Below are 12,509 nucleotides of genomic sequence, written 5' to 3' on the forward strand. Positions count from 1 at the left end.
CATGACATGACAAGTGATAAAAATGCGACCATGATATCTGTGCAGGTCGATATGTAAGAACAGAACAATAGTGTCAATGCGAGTACATACGAGTAACTTGTTGGACTATCAATGTACGGTGAATTGTCATTGTCAAGTGACAATTGTCATAGTGGTGTAACAAGGGTCGGGGCAATAAATACCCTACACTTAACTTTCAGGATGGCAATCTCAAACATACCTAATATCAGAATTAGTATTCTTCTGAGTCTATGCGCTTGAGTACTCATCCTTTTCAAGAAGGTAGCTATTTGCGTGAAGACTCTCGTAACATCTCAACAATCATGTTACGGTCATGTATATACACATATAATCATGCATAATTATGTAGTCACTATCATAGTTTGTAATGTCCGTGTATTGATGAGAAGAAAGCGGTATAGTTGAGGAAATATAATTTGTATGGAATTTGTATGACGAATCGGTACAATTTATGTTTCGTCAGCTATTATATTTGTAACACGCTTTTGAGCCTCATTTTCATCAAGTGTGTCAAGTCAGTACGAGAACAGTTAGTTATTATAACCTACCAGCATTAGTAATTAAATTTTTGAAGATTATTTAAATATTAGAGAGGATTTTAGAAAGAATACTGATAATACGGACAAAGATCCCATTTAATCCACAAAACTAAATCTCAGGCAGTCGTCTACCAAAAATTCCGTCGTGTAAAATCAAAATGGCTATCATTGCTCCGAGAATTCATTTATCACACCTTTTGCAGACTTTCCCACTACAACCAGGTTCATAAATGAGTCCTCGTGCGTATATATCAAAGCAAACAAATAAACTTTTGTTATATTTAGCAAAGATCTTTAGAAATCCGCTGAAGTATTTGATGGCATTTTCGGATATTTCGTAGAAATTCTGTACATCTCTTAGCCACCTCAAAACACCATCGAATTCTCAGTTTCACAATGCCACTTCTACAAAACTAAGCCAATGAAAAAAATGCGGAATATAAGACTCGAATATTAACAGACTGGGTACGAGTGTAGACGATGGTAAGGACTGACAGACCTATTGTTTAGAAAGAAAATTCGGGTCATGGGGCTTAGACCAGTGATAATGGTGTAAAGAAAACGCCAATCCACACTTAAATAATGTACGGAAATGATCACGTGTCATTTCATATCCCAATACATTTTTACTTGTCAAATGGCGTTTGTCGATAAATCGGCGGTTTGTCGGCCGCGAGGCCTACGAGTGAAGAAAACACTTCTCAATCTTTAAAGAACTAATGCTGGCCTGTCCACAAGTCAAATCTGAAGCCCCACTTGGACTACCTATTCAAGAACTTCCATGCAATGCATTGCTAACGAATTCAGTCGGTCGACCAAATACGTAAAGATTCTATGTAAAGAAAATCGCATGCAAGTTTTTGGTCCGTTTAAAATTGGGCTTAATGTGTCTGTGCGACTGTGAGGATCACATTAGAGTTGGACCAAGAAAAGTCTGCAGAGATTTTGACAGTACACGGAGTGCAGGTGTTATTTAAACGTCAAACTTCTATGAAATTAAGTATCATGTATAAATAACACTTGCACTGCGTGTGCTGTCAAAATCACTGCAGACTTTTCTTGGGCCGACTCTATCAGCCGTTGCGTCGCTCATGGGCTGACGACCATGGGGTTTTCGATGATGTTGACGAAAACTCTGGCCAAGTATCTTTAATGCGTCTGTGCGACAGTGAGGATGACATTATCAGCCGTCGCCGGGCTATCCGGGCTGGGGGTGTCATTGGGAAGCGGGCTGGCGACCATTGGGTTCTCTATAACGTTGACCCGTGGCTTGCGGCGGACGAAGTCAGCGAGGCTGGCGGAGCGCCGTGGCTGGATCAGGGCTTCGATGTCACCGCTGCTGTGCGATGTTGGTACACGGAAGTCAGTTGAGTGCGCCCTGAGGAAAATATAATGTATAAATAAACATACTATACGATATAAGGGTAGTTTGGTAAAATTAAAAATTGCTTCCATGAAAAGCCGGTCGCCGGCGAGCGACTTACGCGACTATCGGCCCGATTCTAACTTTAAGATACGTCAATTAATAGATCTTGAAACGATATGGATTAAATATGTCAGTGTTCTTTATACTATTATCACTTGTCTAGGCCCCATGACCCGAATTTTCTTTCTAAACAATAGGTCTGTCAGTACTTACCATCGTCTCTATTCTACGACTCTTCTCTTTCCCATAGACTCTATATACTCGTACCCAGTCTGTTAATATTCGAGTCTTATATTCCGCATTTTTTTCATTGGCTTATTTTTGTAGAAGTGGCATTGTGAAACAGAGAATTCGATGGTGTTTTAAGGTGACTAAGAGATGTACAGAATTTCTGCGAAATATCCGAAAATGCCATCAAATACTTCAGCGGATTTCTAAAGATCTTTGCTAAATATAACAAAAGTTTATTCAAACAAATACGTCACTTTTGACACTGACACGTCTAATCCATATCGTTTCAAGATCTATTAATTGACGTATCCATGGTATAATAATATACTCCGCCTGGTGCTCTCTTCCGAGATTCGCGAATGACCTAACGACCTTACTGACACAGGCCTACGTCATCATGCTGTTTACAGGTTCTCAAACTTTAAAATGTGGGAGAATTTTAACCAACGGTCAAAATTATTTTAACGGCATTAATTTTAAGTTATTCATGTAGAAACGTACTAAAATAAAACAAATCTAATGTATTAAATTAAACTTTATTTATCTATACAAGACAAACGTTTGAAAAACTAATTCACAGTTACACATTAATTACCAAGCTTACGACGTCAAAAGTTTGGAAAACACAGCGACTGCTGACACTGAGCGAGAAGGAAATAACAATTAACATGCGTTCGACAAGGATGACGGTCAGGGACAAAATGGCGGATTGTCAAATGCATAGACCTAGTATTACATAGATGAGCTATACGCGTGCCTCCGTGAGGGACAAAACATAAGCAAAGCGACAATATTAAAAACACGTTTTCACATTCCTGACAACATACCAAAAACAATCTACGTAATTCGGTCGGGTTATTTGTTGCCCACCATTTAACCATACTAAATTTTTGGTGGGGAACAAACAAAAAGTGAGACTGTGACAAGGACAAGCAATAATACCGCTTTCTCTGCTACTCCTACAGAAATTTCCATAAGTGCATCTCGTTCGGTCGTTTGGCCCCTCCCCCGTGTCATCTCTATGTTATTGTTCCTCTATGGTCAAATGTGACAGCGCTATCCTGTGTTGCCAGTAGTGTAAACAGAATTACCCGAACGTCTGAAATTTCTTTCGCGAATCGGAAGATATTGCTAACGAATAATTAAGAATGACGTGTTATTGTAAAATTTAAGATAAAATACATATAAATGAAAATTATAAAATAATAAAGAAATATTTTAACTAATTAACCATAGATATAATGTACCCATGTAACATGTTATGTTGAAATAAAGTGGAAATGTTATTGTGACGTAGGCCTGTGTCACTCTGGGAAGAGAAGACCATGTTTTATTAGACCATGGACGTATCTTAAAGTTCGAATCCGGCTGTCAATCTGTCTCACCTGGCTTGCAGCACGGAGAGCAGGACGGGCAGCGTGGGGCACTCGGCCAATGACGCCGGCCGCTCCAGTCTCTTCCGCACGCGCGCGCGCACCGCGCCGGCGAGCGACTCACGTGACTATATCTGTCTCACCTGGCTTGCAGCACGGAGAGCAAGACGGGCAGCGTTGGGCACTCGGCCAATGACGTGGGCCGCTCCAGTCTCTTCCGCACGTGCTCGCGCACCGCGCCGGCGAGCGACTCACGTGACTATATCTGTCTCACCTGGCTTGCAGCACGGAGAGCAAGACGGGCAGCGTTGGGCACTCGGCCAATGATGCGGGCCGCTCCAGTCTCTTGCGCACGCGCGCGCGCACCGCGCCGGCGAGCGACTCACGTGACTATATCTGTCTCACCTGGCTTGCAGCACGGAGAGCAAGACGGGCAGCGTTGGGCACTCGGCCAATGATGCGGGCCGCTCCAGTCTCTTGCGCACGCGCGCGCGCACCGCGCCGGCGAGCGACTCACGTGACTATATCTGTCTCACCTGGCTTGCAGCACGGAGAGCAAGACGGGCAGCGTTGGGCACTCGGCCAATGACGCGAGCCGCTCCAGTCTCTTGCGCACGCGCGCGCGCACCGCGCCGGCGAGCGACTCACGTGACTATATCTGTCTCACCTGGCTTGCAGCACGGAGAGCAAGACGGGCAGCGTTGGGCACTCGGCCAATGACGCGGGCCGCTCCAGTCTCTTGCGCACGCGCGCGCGCACCGCGCCGGCGAGCGACTCACGTGACTATATCTGTCTCACCTGGCTTGCAGCACGGAGAGCAAGACGGGCAGCGTTGGGCACTCGGCCAATGACGCGGGCCGCTCCAGTCTCTTGTGCACGCGCGCGCGCACCGCGCCGGCGAGCGACTCACATGACTATATCTGTCTCACCTGGCTTGCAGCACGGAGAGCAAGACGGGCAGCGTTGGGCACTCGGCCAATGACGCGGGCCGCTCCAGTCTCTTGCGCACGCGCGCGCGCACCGCGCCGGCGAGCGACTCACGTGACTATATCTGTCTCACCTGGCTTGCAGCACGGAGAGCAAGACGGGCAGCGTTGGGCACTCGGCCAATGATGCGGGCCGCTCCAGTCTCTTGCGCACGCGCGCGCGCACCGCGCCGGCGAGCGACTCACGTGACTATATCTGTCTCACCTGGCTTGCAGCACGGAGAGCAAGACGGGCAGCGTTGGGCACTCGGCCAATGACGCGAGCCGCTCCAGTCTCTTGCGCACGCGCGCGCGCACCGCGCCGGCGAGCGACTCACGTGACTATATCTGTCTCACCTGGCTTGCAGCACGGAGAGCAAGACGGGCAGCGTTGGGCACTCGGCCAATGACGCGGGCCGCTCCAGTCTCTTGCGCACGCGCGCGCGCACCGCGCCGGCGAGCGACTCACGTGACTATATCTGTCTCACCTGGCTTGCAGCACGGAGAGCAAGACGGGCAGCGTTGGGCACTCGGCCAATGACGCGGGCCGCTCCAGTCTCTTGTGCACGCGCGCGCGCACCGCGCCGGCGAGCGACTCACATGACTATATCTGTCTCACCTGGCTTGCAGCACGGAGAGCAAGACGGGCAGCGTTGGGCACTCGGCCAATGACGCGGGCCGCTCCAGTCTCTTGAGCACGCGCGCGCGCACCGCGCCGGCGAGCGACTCACGTGACTATATCTGTCTCACCTGGCTTGCAGCACGGAGAGCAAGACGGGCAGCGTTGGGCACTCGGCCAATCACGCGGGCCGCTCCAGTCTCTTGCGCACGCGCGCGCGCACCGCGCCGGCGAGTGACTCACGTGACTATATCTGTCTCACCTGGCTTGCAGCACGGAGAGCAAGACGGGCAGCGTTGGGCACTCGGCCAATGACGCGAGCCGCTCCAGTCTCTTGCGCACGCGCGCGCGCACCGCGCCGGCGAGCGACTCACGTGACTATATCTGTCTCACCTGGCTTGCAGCACGGAGAGCAAGACGGGCAGCGTTGGGCACTCGGCCAATGACGCGGGCCGCTCCAGTCTCTTGCGCACGCGCGCGCGCACCGCGCCGGCGAGCGACTCACGCGACGCAGCTAGGCGCGGACTCTGTGTAGTTGCTGAGTCGTTCTGGCTGTCTGTTGAAAGAAAATTCATAAACAAACTTAGGGATAAGTTCGCCTTTGTATGATGTAACCAATATTCCTTTCTTTTACAATAAAGTGTTTACTTACTTACAAACCACACTTTAAAGGCTTACATACACGTTAAGTCTGTGGGTTAGATATACCTACTCAACAAGCTTACAATGCGCTGCGCATTTAATACATAGTTAAGTAACATGTAGATTAAGTTATTATGATGAATTAAAAAATGCAGAAATTCAAAATGGCGGTCGATGCTTGTGGTATGTCTTCCTCTTTTCTTATCTTAGCGCTTTTCTGGTTGCATAAATTAGCCTCAGGCATGAAGTGTATATTTGAACGAAATAATTTTTAGTCGGATGTTAGTTGCCGTTATACATATTATATCATGTTACAAATGCATTTCAGTTATTAAATTATCATTTAATTGCTTAAATAATAAATAAAAAGTACAAAAATTTGCCCGCGAAAAGCTAGTGAGCGACACGCAACGCTATTAGTCGAAACGTCACGTGACGTCACTCGTATAACAAATTGTTAAGACCAACCAAGAGTGAAAGAGATGGCATTATGACCTGACTCGCCACTAAGTTACAAACGTCAGTTGCGTTCACACCGAGTGACGTCATCAGTTATGTCGAATTCGCGCCAAAAATTATGAGCGTTTCAAGTTTCAACCGCTCAACATTTTTCAACAATATAAATATTTTTTAATAATATTATGGAAAGTTTTATAAAATACTATTAACATGCATGACACTAATTTCGTAATGTAAGTCCCGCTTTAGTAAATACTAGTTACCAGTTGGGATGGACGCGCGTGGTGACACGTCCTCGCCGTGGTCTTCGGAGAGGGTCTCCAGGGGTCTGTGGTCAGCTGGTGCTGGTCGCCCATCTGAGCTCTCGTGAGAGGTCGACGGGGTCGGGTTCTGTGGAATCAATTGTCGTAAAGGTAAAGCCTATTTTGTGATAAGATATTTTTTTTAAGGTCGACATCAAGGATATGTTTTAATTTTTCGCCTTATTACAAAAGTATAACATGTACCTATAGTTCGTTTTTTTAACATTAGAAATAAGGTAAACAATCTTTGTGTCTTTTAATTGAAAAACACATATTAAAAATAAGTTACGGCAAATATGTAACAGTTATGAATCTAATACGATCATTTATATTCTTCTGCTTTCATAAGTAATATTTACTGATTTTTAAAAAGCGTTTTTCAATTAAAAGACATGTCTAGGTCGCTTACCTTCTTTCAAGTTCTTTCTAATGCTAAAAAGAACGAACTATAGTTATTTACTATTTACATTATTCTACGTGCCTATGTCGAAAAATTTAAGCGCTATATGTATACATATAGCGCCATCAGCCATCGCCTTCAGATATATCGGAGCGGTCAAGGCGCTCACAAATATCTGAGCACGCCACTATTGTCAAGGTGTTAGAGTGCGTGTTCAGATATTATGAACTAGTCTTTGCCGTCATATAGCGGCCGTCTCCATACAAAATACTACTACATCCATATTTAGCCATATTATTTTGTATGGAGACTGCCGCTATATGACGGCATCCTAGGAAAACAGAGCTTTATGCTCTAATCTCAGGGCCAAATAGAATCTTGTCAGGTTGTAACCATTTTATTTTGTAAATGGCCAAAATAGAGGAAGTAATAGGTAATAGCTACCCCAGCCCTGGAAATCCTGGAAATCGATAAATATCATAGATTTTAAAAATCAAAATACTATCAAGTGGGTTCCCGATTCGCCGGATTCTTGATTCGTCGGTTTCTCGTATACCTATTCGCATTGTGAAATACATCTATTGTGTAAATCCGGCAAATCGGGAACGAACCAACAAGTGTAGGTACAGTCGCCATCAGATATATCGGAGCGGCCAAGGTGCTCACAAATATCGGAACACGCCTCTATTGTCAGGGCGTTAGAGCGCGTGTTCAGATATTGTGAACACCTTGGCCGCTCCGATATATCTGATGGCGACTGTACCTACTTAGTGTGTACTAAATAAAAAAACGGTTGTTTATAGTAGCCCATTGTAATTTAACAGGTACATCATTTGGGTTAGTGTTTTCGATTTATCCGATACTGTCTCGACTTCTTTATTTGATTATTAAAAATAACAAAAAATTTCGTAAACACGAGCGGTCTCCTCTTGCGCCTATAACGTTTAACTTTGTCCGGCGCCGATAAAATAGGTGTTTCATACTCGTATACTTTAGTCTTCATATTCGGCAAATTCTTTAAATTGTTCTGCAAAATATTATGACAATCTATAAGAAATTCTTTTTCTGCGCTTCTATCTTTAACGCTGCTCTGTAATTTCGCTATTTGTTTAAGAATCTCCACATTCTGCTTCTCAATGCGTTCGTTCGTAGTTTTCAATTCAAGTAACGTGCTAGTAAGTTTTGGTAATTGCAATTTGTTTACTAGTTCAAATTTCTCGGAAATTTTATGCATTGCTTGTAATAACGTCGTCTCAACGCTATATGCCTCATAATCACCTTTACAACTTGAATCTTCGCTGGTTTTCTCTATTTCTGACTTAGCAATTTTAGCCTGCGTGGAACTCCATCTGACATACTTGGACTTTTGAGTGGGTGCTGGACGCTTATGGTCCATTTTAGTTACTATTTCTTCACCTTTTTATTAGCGACCATATACGTAATAAAGTATTCTGATAAAACATAGATGTTAAGGTCAAATTGTGACCATAACAATATTTTTTGCAAACACAACAGTGTTGAATTTATTTACAATTAATTTTATGTTGATAGAAAATCTAAATGCCGTATTCTATCTTAAGACATTACAATTCAAACTAGAAATATGTCAATGTCAGAACGTGAGGCCTTCTGCCAAATGAAATAAAAAAATACAGATGACACTATAGAGGTTAATATGAAAAAACAAAACTCAACAAAAGAGACTATACTCACTATATCGGTGAGTTTTATATTCTTTGGTATCGGTCAAAGAGTATAGAGTCTGTGCGGAAAGAGAAGAGTTGTGGAATGTATTGGGCCCCATACAATCCACGACTCTTCTCTTTCCACACTGACTAGTAAGTATATTAGCACAAGCAAGCAGTGCAAGTGTTAGAGTCTGCTCGCTGGAAAATTGGTGCAGGGTTAACTTAATATAACTATATAAGTCTGACTATTTATATGTATACATAATTATACCTATCTCAAAAAAATGACACCACGCCATTGGCACATTGGCAGCTATGCACTTAGTTTGAAAACTGTATTCATTCGGATTCTGTTATGGCTCATCTACACGATGGGCCAACGCCGGCCACTCCAAGGGACGCAGCCATGCGGTAGATTGAGATAGCAATATCACTTGCTCCCTCTAACGCATATACAATACACGTTTCTAGTATTTTGAAACTTACATAGTTAAAATAAATTTAATTTTAGATCTCCTCGTGTGAACACACGACATCACAATCACAAAGTCTTTCACATCCCCTTTACGCGAAAACAATACAAAGCGAATTCCTTCATTGACAAAGCGTGCAAGTGTAATAACACTAATAACTAATAATAATCTTTTCTCACACATTGATATGTTTAACATTCCGTTAGTTAAGTTTAAGTATGAGGTTCGTAGTGCTTTGAATACTTAATGTTTAGAACATTTTAACTTTTAACTAATTTATTTTTCATTATTCTCTTTTAATTTTACATTCATTAATAATGCCGACAAATGTTTGTTCTGTGGATATATAATAGTTGTTATTCCGTTCTGTTATTTTTTGTATACGCGTTAGTAGTTAGTGGCAACTTCATTGGTTCATGTATTGAATAATATTACTATCTGTAAGTATTAATTATTGTGCCGTTTGTGCCCAAATATAAAATAAAAATAAAAATTAAAAAGATTTTTATACAAAAACTAAACCATACTCACATTGTAAATATCCGCGATGCCGTTCGGAATGGTGTCACCGACGCCCTCAAGGAAGTAGGTGACCATGTTCCCCTTGCCCTTGACATCGACCGTGCCCCTGCAGCGCAGCCTGTACCCCCGCGAGGCCAGGATATCGTACACCTCCTCCGTCACCTGTGGGAACATGGCTTCAGAAGGGCAATAGCATGGCTCCCTTGAAGCTCCCTTGTGCCTAGTTTTGTCGAAGGCTTTTTGAAATACCAAATACTTGCTTGTTTTACTAAGATCGCGTGGGTATAGATGTACAGTGCATAATTGTTTTAGTCACTACATTTGTACCGAGTACTCAGTACTATTTGTACCGAGACTGTCTGAAATAGCAAGACACGTTTGTACGTTTCCGTGAAAATACGATGGAAAATCATTATGCACTATTACATCTGTAACATAGTTTAATTTAGATTTTAGGCAATAAGTAAAGTGACATGAGTCAATTCATATTAATATCACATTACGTAGATTCATACGAGCTGCCGCGAGAATTGTATTGAACTTTCAGAATTTTATTGTCATATCATATACAATTTTGTGTTAGCTTTCGTGAATGAACCTATATGAATGCCATTACCATGAGTTTTACGCGACCTTTAATGCTAGAGACTGCGACAACTCGAAACGCAGTGCAACTCGATTGCACCAATGTCAGTACGAGGGAGATGCATTGTGAGTTAGTTTACGAAGTCACTAGCGAATATGTCAGTGTCAAACTCATGGTAAGGTCTTCTCTATGGGTGTTCTTACCCTATCTGACTTTACAAAATCGTAGATAGATGACTTTGTGATGTAAATGCAGTTTCGAAATAATATCCAATCAGCAAAACAGTCAAGAATGTGGTCATTTCAGAGGCGTTTATTTTGCACTATAAATAAAATAATTGATCAGATAGGCCATCGCAGGAAGCCGGCCAAACAATTCGCATAGCACACAATAACAGATATACGGAGTTTCATCGCTTAAGAACAGAGCTATGCCGGTACCTAAATCAAGTTGAGAACAATTACAGTTACAAACATCCCTCCGAGCTAAAGTAACTTTGCACGAAGTTTGTTGTGTAAACGCCTGTTTTTAAGTGATTTCGGCTCCGTATACTGAACAAAGGACAATGTGAAATTTTAGCCTAGTTTATTGTGGTACCACAACCGCAAAGCTTTAAGTCTAAAATATTTGTCGCGATGCATAGTTAAACTAGATTAAACCATGAAATGAGGTACCTACTGATATTTCTATTGCTCGCTTTTTTGAAGCTGAGAGTCCGCCAAAAAACCGCTCCCATACAATCAGAGTTACGCTCTTGCAACTTGGCATGACATGAACATGTACGTTACATATATTTACGTCTAGTACTAGTTTTCGTTTGTAAAAAAAAATAGTTATACAAAGAAAATATAAGTTTTGTATGTAAAACTTCTGCACGCTCTATTTTTTGTGTTAATATTTCTAGGAACTAAAACTAGGAGGTACAGTCAACTGTAAAAATATGGGTGTACAAATCATATGTATAACACTTTAAACTCTCGCGTTTTGTACACATATTTAATTACACAAACGGGTCTACCGCAATTTCAATTTCTTTGTCTACCCCGAACATTTTTATAAACTAATTTCGGGTAGTTTAGTGGTGTTTTATTAATATCTCCGTTGACATTTGTTGGGACGTCAGTCTTTCCGTGACCACAGCTGGTGCAACTCAGATGAAACGTCGGAATTAAAGGTAAAAACAATGAAATTATATCGCGGTAGACCCGTTTGTGTAATTAAATATGTGTACAAATCATCTCAAAAATATGTCCCATAACTCTTATGTCAGTGAATTAAAAACTATGGGACATATTTTTGAGTAAGTTGTCTACACCCATATTTTTACAGTTCACTGTACTAGATATAGTTTTTTATGTTACCTACTTAAATGTTCATAGAGTAAGACCAAGATAAGTCTGCAACGATTTTGACAGCATATACGCAGAGCACTGCAAGTGTTATTTATACGGCATAATTTCATGGAAGTTTGACGTTTAAAATAACACTTGCACTGATTGTGCAAAGTAAAGTAATTCTATTACATTTCATGTCATTTCATCGTATAAAAATGCGAGCGTAACTACGTTTGTATGGAGTACCGAGCTTGCCGGGGGCTCTTAAACTTTTAAGCATAATTAATTACGGAACACGAATGATTCATCGCTTTTCCTCCGTATTACCCATCCCAAATGCCAACCTGGATGTGATCCAACAGCCCAGTGGAGTCCATACGCGACGCCACGTTGACGGCGTTCCCCCAGATGTCGTATTGGGGCTTCCGGGCTCCGATGACCCCGGCCACCACCGGCCCGATGTTGATTCCTGAACAGAAGTCCTTTAATATTGTCTTCGGTTACTGCTTTCGAGCAACACCGGGAAAGGAGTCGGTATTTGTACTATTTCCCCTCTGCCGAAGCACATGCCCAACTGGGCATGCACACAACCAGCGCGGTCGCTGTGACTCATTCGTACACAAAAAGAGATCGAGGTGTGCAAGATTTTTCTTTGACGTGTGTCATTTTCTATGTATTTGTGACGTCATTACAGATTGGATTGTGTATGTAGTGAGTGAGAAGTGCGAGTGTGTGCAATTTCCCCCTCCGAAAAAAATGGCAGAACGATTTATATAGGTACGGTAAGATATCGTTTGGGCCCCTCCCTTCCGACTTGTCGGATGCCGGTGTTGCTCGAAGTCTTACCAGTCTTAAAACGTATAGTTTTTCGTTCATTATTTTTGTATGTAGGTAGTTTTGAACATTGTAATGGTTCGAAACGTATTTCC

At 42.7% G+C, this 12,509-nt stretch overlaps 1 protein-coding gene across 1 annotated transcript in view; it reads right to left on the reverse strand.

Moving 5' to 3' along the window:
• Window positions 1-1,659: 1,659 nt before the first annotated feature.
• The window catches only part of LOC134804014 (adenylate cyclase type 6-like), a 391,384-nt gene continuing 380,534 nt past the window's right edge, over window positions 1,660-12,509 (reverse strand). The window contains exons 30-35 of the mRNA XM_063776869.1: window positions 11,925-12,049; window positions 9,670-9,822; window positions 6,539-6,665; window positions 5,567-5,730; window positions 3,603-3,718; window positions 1,660-1,938 (exon numbers count right to left, since the gene is read on the reverse strand). Of these exons, the coding sequence (XP_063632939.1) occupies window positions 1,710-1,938; window positions 3,603-3,718; window positions 5,567-5,730; window positions 6,539-6,665; window positions 9,670-9,822; window positions 11,925-12,049 (914 nt within the window). The 3' untranslated portion in view covers window positions 1,660-1,709. The remainder of the gene's footprint in view (window positions 1,939-3,602; window positions 3,719-5,566; window positions 5,731-6,538; window positions 6,666-9,669; window positions 9,823-11,924; window positions 12,050-12,509) is intronic.

This window comes from Cydia splendana, chromosome Z (assembly GCF_910591565.1).
Source record: "Cydia splendana chromosome Z, ilCydSple1.2, whole genome shotgun sequence".
NCBI classification, from domain to species: Eukaryota; Metazoa; Arthropoda; class Insecta; order Lepidoptera; family Tortricidae; genus Cydia; species Cydia splendana.